Genomic DNA, 17,786 nt, shown 5'->3' on the forward strand with positions numbered 1-17,786 from the left:
AGGCAGGCAACTGCAATTAAATTACACTAGCAGACTGATGTTTCACAGTCAAAAAAGTTTTTTTTTAAATATTTACGCTACTGTTATAACAAATATGATTGGTGGCACTTAGCAAGTGGGCCTGGCACACACCCTGGCAGGGAGGCAAATGCAATTAGATTACACTAGCAGACCGATGTTTCACAGTCAAAAAAGTTTTTTTTTTTTTTAATTTTACACTACTGTTATAACAAATATGATTGGTAGCACTAGTTGGCAAGTGGGCCTGGCACACATGCTGGCAGGCAGGAAACTGCAATTAGATTACACTAGCAGACTGATGTTTCACAGTCAAAAAAGTTTTTTTTTAAATAGTTACACTACTGTTATAACAAATATGATTGGTGGCACTTAGCAAGTGGGCCTGGCACACACGCTGGCAGGTAGGCAACTGCAATTAGATTACACTAGCAGACTGATGTTTCACAGTCAAAAATTTTTTTAAAAAAATATTTACACTACTGTTATAACAAATGTGATTGGTGGCACTAGTTGGCAAGTGGGCCTGGCACACACACTGGCAGGCAGGCAACTGCAATTAGATTACACTAGCAGACTGATGTTTCACAGTCAAAAAAGTTTTTTCTTTAAATATTTACACTACTGTTATAACAAATATGATTGGTAGCACTAGTTGGCAAGTGGGCCTGGCACACACGCTGGCAGGCAGGCAACTGCAATTAGATTACACTAGCAGACTGATGTTTCACAGTCAAAAAAGTTTTTTTTAAAAATATTTACACTACTGTTATAACAAATATGATTGGTGGCACTAGTTGGCAAGTGGGCCTGGCACACACGCTGGCAGGCAGGCAACTGCAATTAGATTATACTAGCAGACTGATGTTTCACAGTCAAAAAAGTTTTTTTTAAAAAATATTTACACTACTGTTACAACAAATATGAGTGGTGCCACTAACTTGGCAAGTGGGCCTGGCACAAACGCTGGCAGGCAGGCAACTGCAATAAGATTACACTAGAAGACTGATGTTTCACAGTCAAAAAAGTTTTTTTTTTAAATATTTACACTAATGTTATAACAAATATGATTGGTGGCACTAGTTGGCAAGTGGGCCTGGCACACACGCTGGCAGGCAGGCAACTGCAATTAGATTACACTAGCAGACTGATGTTTCACAGTCAAAAAAGTTTTTTTTTAAAATATTTACACTACTGTTATAACAAATATGATTGGTGAAACTTAGCAAGTGGGCCTGGCACACACACTGGCAGGCAGGCAACTGCAATTAAATTACACTAGCAGACTGATGTTTCACAGTCAAAAAAGTTTTTTTTAAAATATTTACACTACTGTTATAACAAATATGATTGGTGGCACTTAGCAAGTGGGCCTGGCACACACCCTGGCAGGGAGGCAAATGCAATTAGATTACACTAGCAGACCGATGTTTCACAGTCAAAAAAGTTTTTTTTTTTTTAATTTTACACTACTGTTATAACAAATATGATTGGTAGCACTAGTTGGCAAGTGGGCCTGGCACACACGCTGGCAGGCAGGAAACTGCAATTAGATTACACTAGCAGACTGATGTTTCACAGTCAAAAAAGTTTTTTTTTAAATAGTTACACTACTGTTATAACAAATATGATTGGTGGCACTTAGCAAGTGGGCCTGGCACACACGCTGGCAGGATAGGCAACTGCAATTAGATTACACTAGCAGACTGATGTTTCACAGTCAAAAATTTTTTTTTTTTAAATATTTACACTACTGTTATAACAAATATGATTGGTGGCACTAGTTGGCAAGTGGGCCTGGCACACACACTGGCAGGCAGGCAACTGCAATTAGATTACACTAGCAGACTGATGTTTCACAGTCAAAAAAGTTTTTTTTAAACTATTTACACTACCGTTATAACAAATATGATTGGTGGCACTAGTTGGCAAGTGGGCCTGGCACACACGCTGGCAGGCAGGCAGCCAACTGCAATTAGATTACACTAGCAGACTGATGTTTCACAGTCAAAAAAGTTTTTTTTTTAAATATTTACACTACTGTTATAACAAATATGATTGGTGGCACTAGTTGGCAAGTGGGCCTGGCACACACGCTGGCAGGCAGGCAACTGCAATTAGATTACACTAGCAGACTGATGTTTCACAGTCAAAAAGTTTTTTTAAAAAAATATTTACACTTCTGTTATAACAAATATGATTGGTGGCACTAGTTGGCAAGTGGGCCTGGCACACACGCTGGCAGGTAGGCAACTGCAATTAAATTACACTAGCAGACTGATGTTTCACAGTCAAAATTTTTTTTTTTTTTAAATATTTACATTACTGTTATAACAAATATGATTGGTGGCACTAGTTGGCAAGTGGGCCTGGCACACACGCTGGCAGGCAGGCAACTGCAATTAGATTACACTAGCAGACTGATGTTTCACAGTCAAATAAGTTTTGTTTTTTTAAAATTTACACTACTGTTACAACAGATATGAGTGGTGGCACTTAGCAAGTGGGCCTGGCACACACACTGGCAGGCAGGCAACTGCAATTAGATTACACTAGCAGACTGATGTTTCACAGTCAAAAAAGTTTTTTTTTACAAAATTTACAATACTGTTACAACAGATATGAGTGGTGGCAATAGTTGGCAAGTGGGCCTGGCACACACACTGGCAGGCAGGCAACTGCTATTAGATTACACTAGCAGACTGATGTTTCACAGTCAAAATTACACAGGCAAAAAAAACGACTGATGTTCTAGCCCTAAAAAGGGCTTTTTGGGGTTCTGTTCTTACAGCAGAGATCAGATGAGTCCTTCCGGACTATAGTGGACACTGAATACACTAGCCTAGCTATCAATTTCCCTATAAAATCAGCAGCAGCACTATCCCTCCTCTCACTAAGAATGCAGGATCAGAATGAATCTAAAATGGCTGCTGCCCAGGAGCTGGGAGGGTCTGGGAGGGAGTGTCTGCTGCTGATTGGCTGAAATGTGTCTGCAGACTGTGAGATACAGGGTCAAAGTTTACTCAATGATGACGAATAGGGGGCGGATCGAACATCGCATATGTTTGCCCGCCGCGGCGAACGAGAACAAGCTATGTTCGCCGGGAACTATTCGCCGGCGAACTATTCGCGACATCACTATTCACAATTAGAAAAAATAAATAACACATATTAAAATAGCCTGTTATAGATGCAACAAAGAATCCATTGAACATTGACTTTAACATCCCTCTGAGTATATAAAATACCTTTCCAATGACATCCAGCGTAATTCTGCTCATCATATCGTGCATTCTAATAACACTTTTTCCATCCGCCTTTTCTGCAAGCTTTTCCATCAGCTCTTCAGCCTTCTCATTAAAAGTTCCCATCATATCTATCAAGTAGCTGCATGAAAAAAGGACATTATTCTCTTCAACTGTATGGGGCCAAATTATCAAAGTCTGGCGGCATTCAGTATTGCACAAGCAGTTCATTGCCGCCTCCTGCAGGGTGTCAATCAACCCGATTGTATTTGATCAGGTTGATTGCTGTACGCCGCTCAGAGGCGGCGGATCTAGTTAAGGAGCAGTGGTCTTAAAACCGCTGCTTCTTAACTCCTGTTTCCTGTGAGCCTGAAGGCTTGCGCGGAAAGAGGGCACGTTGGCCCCATTCGGGGAATAGTAAATGGACATGAGGCAAATTTAAAATATTTCTGGAATAAATATTTCATATTTAGGACTGTATTGTAAGAGTATTTTGAAAGCCTTGAAATCTTATTCCTTAAAACTTTGGGATAGATTACAAGTGGTGCACTAACGTGAGTGCGGGTGCAATATTGCAAGTACAAAATAAACAAGTACCGCTGAGCGCAATCTAAATTTTAGCACAACTGAAGAGCTCGCGTAAAGGGTTAGGGCTGAATATAAATGTGCACCCAACACAACATAAATTAAAATAAACTGTTGCACTCATATATACACTATATAATAAAAAAATTTTTGCATAAATTGTAAAACATTCTTTTTTATAAGGGTTAAAAGGTATATGGCGATCATGTGCTTCATTTTTTGTTTATGATCCGAATTGTGAGGGATGCGTCTTGAGGGGTCAAAACATATATAAATATATACTGTATATGTGTATATATATATATATATATATATGTGTGACAATCTTGAATTAAAACAGCATGAACTAGTGGAACGCAAAAATATTAGCTCTATTATGTGTTAACATTGCTCGAGCATAGTCAATAGTGCATCAATCAAGCTTCATGTCAGATAGTGCGAATGAGCTATGGGGGCACACAGTAAAATTCATGCTTCCACGCTAAGTTGATGGTGCGATAAAGCCAATGGTCTGCAAGTAGTGGAGTTGTTCATGAATTTATGGGCTATATTAATAATAATATTGGTTTACTTCAAGTCTCAAAAAGGGATACATTTTGGATTGCGCTCGAGCACAACCCTTAACTAATAACAACTTGCAATACAAGCACCATGAGAGCACTAATATGCTCACTATTCATTACAAATATTGTGAGCGCTAAAAAAGTTTCGGCTGCTTTAAGATACTTTGGTTAAAATGTTTAACCATCTACTTGTAATACTAGATTGTGCAATAGTCTTTACGTGAGAATGTGCAAAAGTTAACAGACCCTGCACTCAGGGGCGGAACTACAAGGGGTGCAGAGCCCTTCCTAGATTCTTGCATCTGGGCCCTGTGGTTTCTAATTACGCCTCTGCCTGCACTATTGATTATGCTCCACTTGTAATCTAGCTCTTCATATGCTATATGTGTATACTGTTGCCAGAAGGGTGAAATCAAGTCACAAAAGTAGGATAATATGTTTTATACCAAATAAAGCCAGAAAATAAATTTACCTGCAGTTTATGTTCTCTTGGGCGCTTATGTAAAGGCCCTTTGTATTTGTGACCTTTTGCACTTACGCTCTGCTGAAAGCGGGATCCATAATCCTCCTCTGTTTATGCCAGTGGTCATAGTCACGATCAGTCACTAAACCATTTCCCATGAATCTAAAATTAGTAACAGAAAAAAGTTATTTATTAAGGAATATGTATTGTAAAACCCATACAGCATGCTGTGCAAACAGAGGCCTAGATTTGGAGTTTGGCGTTAGCCGTGAAAACCAGCGTTAGAGGCTCCTAACGCTGGTTTTAGGCTACCTCCGGTATTTGGAGTCACTCAAAATAGGGTCTAACGCTCACTTTTCAGCTGCGACTTTTCCATACCGCAGATCTCCTTACGTAAATTGCGTATCCTATCTTTTCAATGGGATCTTTCTAACTCCGGTATTTAGAGTCGTGTCTGAAGTGAGCGTTAGACATCTAACGACAAAACTCCAGCCGCAGGAAAAAAGTCAGTAGTTAAGAGCTTTCTGGGCTAACGCCGGTTTATAAAGCTCTTAGCTACTGTGCTCTAAAGTACACTAACACCCATAAACTACCTATGTACCCCTAAACCGAGGTCCCCCCACATCGCCGCCACTCGATTCATTTTTTTTAACCCCTAATCTGCCGACCGCCACCTACGTTATCCTTATGTACCCCTAATCTGCTGCCCCTAACACCGCCAACCCCTATATTATATTTAGTAACCCCTAACCTGCCCCCCACAACGTCGCCGCCAGCTATGTACACTTATTAACCCCTAATCTGCCGACCGCAAAGCGCCGCCACCTGCGTTATCCCTATGTACCCCTAATCTGCTGCCCTAACATCGCCGACCCCTATATTATATTTATTAACCCCTAATCTGCCCCCCACAACGTCCCCTCCACCTGCCTACACTTATTAACCCCTAATCTGCCGAGCGGACCTGAGCGCTACTATAATAAAGTTATTAACCCCTAATCCGCCTCACTAACCCTATAATAAATAGTATTAACCCCTAATCTGCTCTCCCTAACATCGCCGACACCTAACTTCAATTATTAACCCCTAATCTGCCGACCGGAGCTCACCGCTATTCTAATAAATGTATTAACCCCTAAAGCTAAGTCTAACCCTAACACTAACACCCCCCTAAGTTAAATATAATTTACATCTAACGAAATTATTTAACTCTTATTAAATAAATTATTCCTATTTAAAGCTAAATACTTACCTGTAAAATAAATCCTAATATAGCTACAATATAAATTATAATTACATTGTAGCTATTTTAGGATTAATATTTATTTTACAGGCAACTTTGTAATTATTTTAACCAGGTACAATAGCTATTAAATAGTTAAGAACTATTTAATAGTTACCTAGTTAAAATAATTACAAAATTGCCTGTAAAATAAATCCTAACCTAAGTTACAATTAAACCTAACACTATACTATCATTAAATTAATTAAATAAAATACCTACAATTACCTACAATTAAACCTAACACTACACTATCAATACATTAATTAAATACAATACCTACAAATAACTACAATGAAATAAACTAACTAAAGTACAAAAAATAAAAAAGAACTAAGTTACAAAAAATAAAAAAATATCTACAAACATAAGAAAAATATTACAACAATTTTAAACTAATTACACCTACTCTAAGCCCCCTAATAAAAAAACAAAGCCCCCCAAATAAAAAATGCCCTACCCTATTCTAAATTACTAAAGTTAAAAGCTCTTTTACCTTACCAGCCCTGAACAGGGCCCTTTGCGGGGCATGCCCCAAGAAGTTCAGCTCTTTTGCCTGTAAAAAAAAAACATACAATACCCCCCCCCCAACATTACAACCCACCACCCACATACCCCTAATCTAACCCAAACCCCCCTTAAATTAACCTAACACTAAGCCCCTGAAGATCTTCCTACCTTGTCTTCACCATACCAGGTTCACCGAAGAGCTCCTCCGATGTCCTGATCCAAGCCCAAGCGGGGGGCTGAAGATGTCCATGATCCGGTAGAAGTCTTCATCCAAGCGGGGCAGAAGAGGTCTTCCATCCGATTGAAGTCTTCATCCAGGCGGCATCTTCTATCGACATCCATCTGGAACGGAGCGGCAGCATCCTGAAGACCTCCGACGCGGAACATCCACCCTGGCCGACGACTGAACGACGAATGACGGTTCCTTTAAATGACGTCATCCAAGATGGCGTCCCTCGAATTCCGATTGGCTGATAGGATTCTATCAGCCAATCGGAATTAAGGTAGGAATACCTTGGATCAGCCAATCGGATTGAACTTGATTCTGATTGGCTGATTCCATCAGCCAATCAGAATATTCCTACTTTATTTCCGATTGGCTGATAGAATCCTATCAGCCAATCGGAATTCGAGGGACGCCATCTTGGATGACGTCATTTAAAGGAACCGTCATTCGTCGTTCAGTCGTCGGCCAGGATGGATGTTCCGCGTCGGAGGTCTTCAGGATGCTGCCGCTCCGTTCCAGATGGATGTCGATAGAAGATGCCGCCTGGATGAAGACTTCAATCGGATGGAAGACCTCTTCTGCCCCGCTTGGATGAAGACTTCTACCGGATCATGGACATCTTCAGCCCCCCGCTTGGGCTTGGATCAGGACATCGGTGAACCTGGTATGGTGAAGACAAGGTAGGAAGATCTTCAGGGGCTTAGTGTTAGGTTTATTTAAGGGGGGTTTGGGTTAGATTAGGGGTATGTGGGTGGTGGGTTGTAATGTTGGGGGGGGGTATTGTATGTTTTTTTTACAGGCAAAAGAGCTGAACTTCTTGGGGCATGCCCCGCAAAGGGGCATGTTGTTTTATTAGGGGGCTTAGAGTAGGTGTAATTAGTTTAAAATTGTTGTAATATTTTTCTTATGTTTGTAGATATTTTTTTATTTTTTGTAACTTAGTTCTTTTTTATTTTTTGTACTTTAGTTAGTTTATTTCATTGTAGTTATTTGTAGGTATTGTATTTAATTAATTTATTGATAGTGTAGTGTTAGGTTTAATTGTAGGTAATTGTAGGTATTTTATTTAATTAATTTAATGATAGTATAGTGTTAGGTTTAATTGTAACTTAGGTTAGGATTTATTTGACAGGTAATTTTGTAATTATTTTAACTAGGTAACTATTAAATAGTTCTTAACTATTTAATAGCTATTGTACCTGGTTAAAATAATTACAAAGTTGCCTGTAAAATAAATATTAATCCTAAAATAGCTACAATGTAATTATAATTTATATTGTAGCTATATTAGGATTTATTTTACAAGTATTTAGCTTTAAATAGGAATAATTTATTTAATAAGAGATAATTAATTTCGTTAGATGTAAATTATATTTAACTAAGGGGGTGTTAGTGTTAGGGTTAGACTTAGCTTTAGGGGTTAATACATTTATTAGAATAGCGGTGAGCTCCAGTCGGCAGATTAGGGGTTAATAATTGAAGTTAGGTGTCTGCGATGTTAGGGAGGGCAGATTAGGGGTTAATACTATTTATTATAGGGTTAGTGAGGCGCATTAGGGGTTAATAACTTTATTATAGTAGCGCTCAGGTCCGCTCGGCAGATTAGGGGTTAATAAGTGTAGGCAGGTGGAGGCGACGTTGTGGGGGGCAGATTAGGGGTTAATAAATATAATATAGGGGTCGGCGATGTTAGGGCAGCAGATTAGGGGTACATAAGGATAATGTAAGTAGCGGCGGTTTACGGAGCGGCAGATTAGGGGTTAATAATAATATGCAGGGGTCAGCGATAGCGGGGGCGGCAGATTAGGGGTTAATAAGTGTAAGGTTAGGGGTGTTTAGACTCGGGGTACATGTTAGGGTGTTAGGTGCAGACGTAGGAAGTGTTTCCCCATAGCAAACAATGGGGCTGCGTTAGGAGCTGAACGCGGCTTTTTTGCAGGTGTTAGGTTTTTTTTCAGCTCAAACAGCCCCATTGTTTTCTATGGGAGAATCGTGCACGAGCACGTTTTTGAGGCTGGCCGCTTGCGTAAGCAACTCTGGTATCGAGAGTTGAAGCTGCGTTAAAAATGCTCTACGCTCCTTTTTTGGAGCCTAACGCAGCCTTTATGTGGACTCTCAATACCAGAGTTATTTTTATGGTGCGGCCAGAAAAAAGACGGCGTTAGCTACGCGGGTGGTTACCGACAAAACTCCAAATCTAGGCCAAAGAGAGGAGATAATACATATATTTCTCACACTAGTTACACAAAGCATTTACAGGGACAGTGTACTGTGATTTTTTTTCTTTCCTTTAATGTGTTCCCAAAGATTAATTTTACCTACTGTACTATATTGTCTATACATAGCACATTTACCTTGATTTTGTCATTTGAAATATCTGGTTTTGCCTGTTGTATCCCCACCTATGCTGAATATTTCAATACTTTAGTGATGGTTATAGTCAAGTTATGTAAACAAGAAGGTTTATAAATAAATGACTCCCTAAGTGGGGGGTTGGACAGAGGTACTAACATGTTAATTTCTCTGCTCTTCTTTCTAAGCATTGGTCTCACTGTGTATAATGATATAAGATAAGGAGGATTTTGAGTAAATAATATAGAAATAAGCTTACGAGGACCGCTCTCCCTGCAAACTCAGCTCATTTAATTGGGTTTTAGTTCAATTACCAGGTTCAGTGACCTTAGCAGTCCTCTGTTAAATACACTGCTCTGCAGGTGCTGGCCAATTTTTATAAACTTGATTTACACAACAAATTCATCTCTTACTTAACAGTGTATCATGTAAGTACAGATATATGCACTGTACTATGCAGTTCTTCACAATACCTAAGTGCTAACTATGAGAACAGTTGTCTGCAAAATCTAGTCATTTTCAGTAACACAAATCATTCTGAAATTTGAGATGTGCGTGCGTGGATTAGCTGATTCTTGCATTTTTTTAAAATATTTCTTTACATGTGAATATTTGTTAAATCTAGTAAGGTCTAGTCTGTTGAATAGGAGTGAAAACATAACATTGATTCTCAAGTCACATAAGAAGCAGAATGCTTGTCTAGTCTGTAAATAATCCTATCCAAAAGCATGTCCAATGCATTTGGGAATTCCATTACTGCCGCTTCTGTTTAAAGTTTATTCCATATAACTTTAACTATAAAAAAAAAGAACTTTGGCTAAAAATTATATCCCACAATAGGAGACGGCTCGGCACAAAGATGGGGAAACTGTGTGAAAAAAATGTTAGAAAAAAATATTAAAACATTGTGGATTTTGGTTTGATCCAGGGTTGGCTCCAAGGGGGGGTGGGGGCATTGGGGGGCAATGCCCACCCAAATGTGCCCACCCAAATGGAATGCTGTGCCCCCCAGGCTTGCTTTTTTGCATTTTAAAAGTGACAGAACTTCCAGGGTCCCAAAGTTCACATAAACCATTTGCGGCCACCGGACCCTGGAGATCCGCCACTTAGGAGGGCCCAGCAGCACCGTTTCCTTTCCCTCTAAGGTGCCAGCAGTCAGTGCCGGTATAAGCTCCTCCTCCACCCTAAAGCGCACGCGGCGCTCTGTTACACACCAGCACTCATCCCTGATCCCTCTTCCATCCCGGCCGGCTTTCACTGTCTGTCTGTTACACAGAGCAGGCAGACAGTTTGTGTACAGTACAGTGATTCTGGTTATTGGGGGCTTCAACTTGCTTCAAGATAGCGTGTGTCACCCCGCTCTGGCGCTCCTCAATTTTTCCCTGCTCTGGCGCTCCTCAATTTTTCCTTGGCGGCTCTGTAACTGTAAGTACTAGTACCCGGGTTGTTAGGGAACTGGCCTGCATATGTCCCATACCCCTGGGCTGGAATTAACTATATATAGTATATATACTGTATATATACAGTATATATGTATATATAAATATATAGAGAACTGAAAAATGTAGCCCCTACACTGCCAGAGATATGTCAAATGTAACCCTGCACTGCCAGAAATTTCACAAATGTAGCTGCATTCACTGCTAGAGATTTGATTAATTTAACCCCGCACTGCCAGAGTGAGATCTGATAAATGTAACCCCTGCACCGCCAGAGAACTAATAAAGGTAACTCCTGTACAGCCAGACATCTAACAAATGTAACTCCTGCAATACCTGAGATATGACAAATGTCACCCCTGCACTGCCATAAATATGGTAAATGTAACTGCTGCGGCACTGACAGACATCTTATAAATGTAACCCCTATACTTCTTGAGATATGACAAATGTAACCCCTTCACTGCAAGAGATTGGACAAATGTTACTCCAGCACGGTTAGACAACAGTCTAATTCAATCCTTGCTCTCAAAGTCATCTGTTAATATAACTCCAGCAATAGTAAATATCCAGTAAGTGTAATTCACTCACAGAAAGATGTTTGGCAAATGTAAACCCTGTACTGCCAGATATCAGACAAATTTTACTTTTGTATTGCCCAATGTCTTCCAACTACAAACCTAGCACTGACATAATATGTAATATATATATATATATACTGTATATATGTGTGTATATATATATATATATATATATGTATATATATATATATATATATATATATATATATATATATATATATATAAAAGGACAGAAGAAGGCACTCTCTGGTCTTTTAGTGAATACATTTTAATAGATAAAGCGTGACGTTTCGGGGGGACACTCCCCTTCCTCAGACAAACAAATACAACACTCAACTGACAATTTAAACAGTGTAAGCCCCTCCCCCAGTGAAAAATTGCGCCAAAAAGGTAACCATAGTGATCCTCAATAAACAGGAACTTGCTTGTTCAATGTGTACTGAATACAACCTCATCTAAACTTTTTTGAAAAACATGCATACTTTTAGTGAAAATGTAAATACATATCCCTGTCCAGTAATATTGAATAAAAGTAAAAATAAATGCAAAGCAGTCCCCGTGTGTGCCACATATGTGTATGTCCCAACGTGAAAGATCAGTGACAGTAAACATAAGTGACAATATAGTGCATAACATCTTATTGTATATTACTATCAGCCAGTGGATCAAAAAACGGCACTAGATCCAAAACATAACATTGGAGCATGTTGAAATAACATAGCAACAGGATTGAGTTAGTATGTAAAATTAGATCAGGGCATCTACCTTTTCTATCGCTTGCCTAGCGGTTGAGGAACTGTGACCATCGTAGCTGCACTTATATTAAATGCCACCTCGCTATTACTATGTGGCGTGCTTCTGTTTGCATATTACTGACGTCATCCAGGAGGTACCTACCACTACTGCTTTGAGTGGTTGCCATAGCAACCAACCACTAACGAGCAGTATATACTGGCAATTTAAATATACTAGAAAATGGACAAAATTAAGCTGTATCAGTAGCAGGGTGATATAATCCTAAATGGCAGCAAACAGAGGAGCATGTGAAAGAAAAGAGTAAAGAAAAAAGTAAAAGAAATAAAAAACAATAAAGAAATATAGAGAAAAAGAAGGGAGCCCAAAATCAAAAGCAAATAAATCAAATAAAATAAGATGCAAACCAAAGATTGCACAAGACAGAAAATGAAAATAAATAAAAAATAATAAATATAGTGAAAGGACATAAAGGGAGACATACAAAATCAATGAAGGAAAAGTAAGAATAAAGGAAAGAATAGAATAAAATAAAAATAGAAATAAAAATAATAAAAATAATAAAAATAAGATAAGATAAAAATATAAACTAAAGAAAGGGAAATAACAACTAATAATATAGCAGTAAGAGTCAAAAAATGCAGAAATAAAGAGTATAGAGTAAAAATAAATAAAAAGAATAAAACTAAAATAAAAATAAGTATAAAATAAGATAAAATAAAATAACTATAAATATAAAAATTAAATAAAAATAAATAAAATAAATATACATCAAGATAAAACTAAAATAATAATAATAAAAAAAATAATAAATAAATAAAATAAAAATGGACCATGTACTCTCAAGAGTAAACTGCAGACTACTGTACTGTAGTCCTGTAAAGTATCAGCCTAGTATAGGGACCAAAACAGCCAAATCCTTCTTATGGGCTAGCCAGGTCGAATCACAGGAAACAATGCCAGTCCAGGCTCACATTCAGTCCCCTAGGGCATAAGGTGTTCAGTTTAAATATCCACTTGGATTCCATTTGTAATAGCTTGCGATGTCTGTCCCCTCCCCTTGGGGGTATGGGCACATGATCAATAATCTTGAACCAAAGATCTTGTACAGTGTGTCCCCTAGTGGCAAAATGGTGTGCCACCGGTTGGTTTCTTCCTTGGTTTTTAATTGCTGTTCTGATTGCTGACCTGTGGTTGGCCATGCGGGTGTGGGCATCATCAACTGTTTTTCCTATGTAGAACAGTCCGCAAGGACAGTTGATCAACTAGACCACAAAAGGTGTAGTACAGGTAAGGTAGTGTTGGATGTTGAACTTTTGGTTCATATCTGGGTGACGAAATGTGGATCCAGGGATCATAGCATGGCATCTGGTGCACCCTATACATCGAAAACATCCCTTTTTGGTATTGGTCAGCCATGTATTTTTTTTCGTAGCAATGTTTGGGGTCAGTCAACATCAATTGATCCTTTAAGTTCTAGTTCCTTTTAAAGCCCACTCTTGGGCTGCCCCACTCTCCAAAAGGTAGTGTAGGGTCACTCTGAATGATATGCCAGTGAGTTTTTATACTCTGTCCAATATGTTCGGTGTCAGGATAATATTTTGTCACAAAGGTCATACGTTTTGTGCAGTCTCTCTCCCTCGTGCTCTTAGGGTTATCCTGTTCAGTCATGTATTCTAGAAGGTATTGCCATTTGTATCCCCTTGTCATAAATTTCTTCACCATATCATGAAGTTGTATCTTCATTGTCTCTGAGTTGCTGTTATTTCTACTGACTCTTGACATTTGGCCTTGGGGAATGACTCTAAGTAGAGATGCTGGATGGCAACTTCATGCATGCAATACTGAATTCCTGTCTGTCGGTTTTTGGTATAATGTGGTTCCTAGGCCGATGCCATCCTTATAAATACATAGGTCCAGAAATTCCACTTTATCTTGACTGTAGGATATTTTGAATTGAATAGGATGTTTTAATTCATTCAACTCATGGAACCAGTTCTGTAGTGTTTCACACGAGCCCCCCCCCCCGCCCCTCAAACTATGAAGAGATGATCTTTGTACCGTTGGTATATGATTATTTCTTTCTTCTGGAAGACCTGCATAATTTCCTCCTCATAGTATTCCATATACAGATTTGCAAATGAGGGGGCAATTTTCGAGCCCATGGCTGTTCCCTTTATTTGGCAGTAGTAAGAATTTTCAAATCTAAAATAATTCAGCCTAAGGCTCACCTCCAAAATTTGTAGCAGAAATGTTGCTGGTGGGTCCATGTATGGGTATCTGCTCAATGCTCTTGCTACCATATGGATGCCATCCTTTTGTGGTATAACTGTGTCGAGGCTGGTAACATCAGCCGTTGCTAGTATCCAGTTGTCTTCCATCTTCAGATCCTTCAATTTATGTATAAGATCCATTGAATCCCTAACATATGACCTCATATTTTTAACCAGGGGCTGTAAGAAGAAGTCCACGAATTGGGATAATGCTGATGTAATGGAGTCGCGGGCAGAGACAATGGACCTACTTGGCGGGTGGGTTTGATTTTTGTGAACCTTAGGCAAGGTATACAATATTGGGCATTTAGGCTGATCCATCATCAAAAAACCTCCTATTTTCTAATCGATAAAACCATGAGCTACACCCTCCATCACCAGTGTTTCAATCTCTTTTTGGAATTCCTTGATCGGGTTCCTTTGTAGCTGTAACTAGGTTGTGATGTCACTTAGTTGGTGCATAATCTCTGACTAGTAGTATTCGTAGTTCATTATCACCGTGGCTCCCCCTTTATCCGCTGGGCAGATGATGATCTTAGGGTCTGTAGCAAGAGTTTTTTTTTGCTAGAACCTCTTCTTTCGTCAAATTATTTCTAAATTTCGTCTTTGGAGCCATATTGGTATCCCCGCTTACCAAACAAGAGTATGTTTTGATACTTGAATTATAGCTGGTAGGGTCATATTTGCTAGGTTTTCAAAATGGATTACTGGTGTCAGAGGTCAGGTTGTTGCTGAAATGTTCCCTTAACCTTAGTGAGCACTGGAATTTCTGTTGGTCTATCCACATATCAAAGTGGTCATCTATTCTGGTAGGTATGAAATTGAGTCCTTTGTTTAAAAGCTGAATTTCAGAGTCCGATAGAGTGCGGTCACTAATATTAATGACCAAGTTGTTGCTTGGTAATGTCTCTATAGGGGTTGGTGGGGGAACGGTGGTCTGCCTCTGACCACCTCTTCTTTGATGTGGCCTCCTCTTCTCATTATGGTTGATCGAGTGGTCACCCCTAAAAAAGGTTGTTGCTGTCTGTTTCCTCTATAGGGTTGAGAGGTACCTCTGTATAGTAATATTGAGGCCTGTGTAGACAGTGTAGACAATGGGGTATCAGAATCCGTACCAGAGCTGGTATCAATAGTCTGGAGATTTCTCCTTGTATATTGTCTATAGCGCCTCTGTCTTCTAGGTCTGTATCCTCTATTACCCCCTTCGCCTGCGGTCAACCACCTGTAGACACTTTTTTCTCTATGATCATCAGTGACTACTGCCAATTTCCTGTTTTTGAAGGATATCAGAGCCTCCTTGTATTCCTTAATCTGTGATTTGAGTTTGAGTGAGTCTGTGCTGGTATCTGCTACCAATTTCTGAGTGTTGATATTCTCATACTCCTGTATGTCACTCTTGATCTTGTCCAGCTGTGTTCTAATCTCTTCAGTCACCAATAATATTAGGTCTAAGGAACATTTGTTCAAAATTGCGCACCACTTCTTGCAAAATTCATTATTTGCTCTACCTATGGTAGGTATATTTTTGATGCAAAATCTTTGTGGTCTCAACTTCTTCTGATGGTACTCAGATAAATAAATACCATGCAATTCCAAGTCTATTTCTTTTTTCTTTAGTTTTAGTAAGGACACAATTTTTTTAATTACTTGAGTCTATATTAGATTGTGTTTCCTCCTCATGTTCAAATAATATGTGTGCAGCATCACTTTCTGTGAAAGATAAAATTTGGGTGTCCTCAATTCCAGTGTCTGTATCCATAAGGCTGATAGCTTGCTGTGCAGTGCCAAGTGCTGTGCAAACTTGTGATAATAGATCCCCCAAAACAATGGGGTAAAGAGAAAAATAAAGTACTGTTGAGGAACTCCTCACTGAGAGAGGCAATCTAAAAATAGTGGGTGCTGCAAAAGTTAATAATACAATGTTCAAAGAGAGCACTCTCGCCTTAAAATGCAAATGCCAGGGTGCCAGCGGTTGAATATAAGGACAAAAGAAGGCACTCTCTGGTCTTTTAGTGAATACATTTTAATAGATAAAGCGTGACGTTTCGGGGACACACTCCCCTTCCTCAGACAAACAAATACAACACTCAACTGACAATTTAAACAGTGTAAGCCCCTCCCCCAGTGAAAAATTGCACCAAAAACGTAACCATAGTGATCCTCAATAAACAGGAACTTGCTTGTTCAATGTGTACTGAATACAACCTCATCTAAACTTTTTTTAAAAACATGCATACTTTTAGTGCAAATGTAAATACATATCCTTGTCCAGTAATATTGAATAAAAATAAAAATAATAAAAATAAGATAAGATAAAAATATAAACTAAAGCGAGGGAAATAACAACTAATAATATAGCAGTAAGAGTAAAAAAATGCGGGGGGGGGGGGGGGCGGAGCTAACTGCCGTGCTGAAAGGAAGCACTGTTTAGGAGCTCTGAGTCTTAAACTTTAAAAAAGGACTTAGAAGTGCTTCAATTTAATTTTAACTTTAATATAATTTATCATTCAGGTGCCTAATATACAGCCCTATACCAGTGTCTTTCCTTGGACACAGTGGAACCTTCCCTCTGGCTTATTTGTGCTCCGTTGGCCTGAGCAGGCCCTACTACAGTGCCTCATTTGGACGTCTAGCCCTGAACTACCGCTTCTGAGCAAGCCAGCTCCTCTACATTGGTGGATTTCGAACCTCTAGGGCTCCGGAGGGCCGGGGATCCGCTCCCGAGCCGACTTCCAGGCTGTGAGGTGCAGTACTGCTCCCTTGGACTATTGGAGACTGCTATTGGACCAGGGAACTGACCGACTCGCGGTCATAAGGAAACAACAGTGCTGGCCTTCTGAGGAGTCTGTGTGAGAATCGCCACAGAGGATTAGCGCAGAGCCCTGTGTGTGCGAGATGAACTTCAGGAGACCCCATCACACTGCACAGTCGGCTTTGGAATCGCGGCCATCTTTGATCTCGCTCTAATCCAGCCAGGGGCCCGCAACCTAGGAGAGACGTGTGCAGAGGCCAACAGAGCAGCGGAGGTTCTGATGTGCTCTCCTGCACATTGACTCCCTACCGGATCCAGGTCTACAGGGCACCTTGACCAGCTGAGGGGCAGATTGACAATCACTAATTAGGTGAGACCGTAGCCTTTGGGCTGCCCCTACATCAGCACACTACACGCTTGCCCTTGACAGACTTAATTGCTATAGGACATAGCCCCATATTGGTCCTACCATATTGCCTAGGAAATAGTTTGGGCATCCCCCTGTAAAAACTGAGCCCCTATGGTACCCCAGGCACAAGAATTTATCCCCAGCACCTCAGCAAGACCGTATTTAAAATAACATAAAAGCGTGCCCCTGATCACCAAATACATAATTTGAAAACTAAGTGGCACATCACAGAAACCTTGCTTGAAACTCTTACCCTTTCCCCTGCCTGGGAATTTTGGATGGCTACTTATATCAGCCCACACTGCTCCCTGCTATCTCCTGAATGCTACCACCAC

General features: G+C 39.7%; 1 protein-coding gene across 1 annotated transcript in view; it reads right to left on the reverse strand.

The window, feature by feature from the left end:
• Positions 1–17,786, reverse strand: part of LOC128644856 (cholesterol 24-hydroxylase) — a 156,544-nt gene that overhangs the window by 58,462 nt on the left and 80,296 nt on the right. The window contains exons 5-6 of the mRNA XM_053697477.1: positions 4,950–5,036; positions 3,267–3,405 (exon numbers count right to left, since the gene is read on the reverse strand). Coding sequence (XP_053553452.1) covers positions 3,267–3,405; positions 4,950–5,036 — 226 coding nt within the window. The remainder of the gene's footprint in view (positions 1–3,266; positions 3,406–4,949; positions 5,037–17,786) is intronic.

The sequence above is a fragment of the Bombina bombina genome, chromosome 1 (assembly GCF_027579735.1).
Source record: "Bombina bombina isolate aBomBom1 chromosome 1, aBomBom1.pri, whole genome shotgun sequence".
In the NCBI taxonomy this organism is placed as follows: Eukaryota; Metazoa; Chordata; class Amphibia; order Anura; family Bombinatoridae; genus Bombina; species Bombina bombina.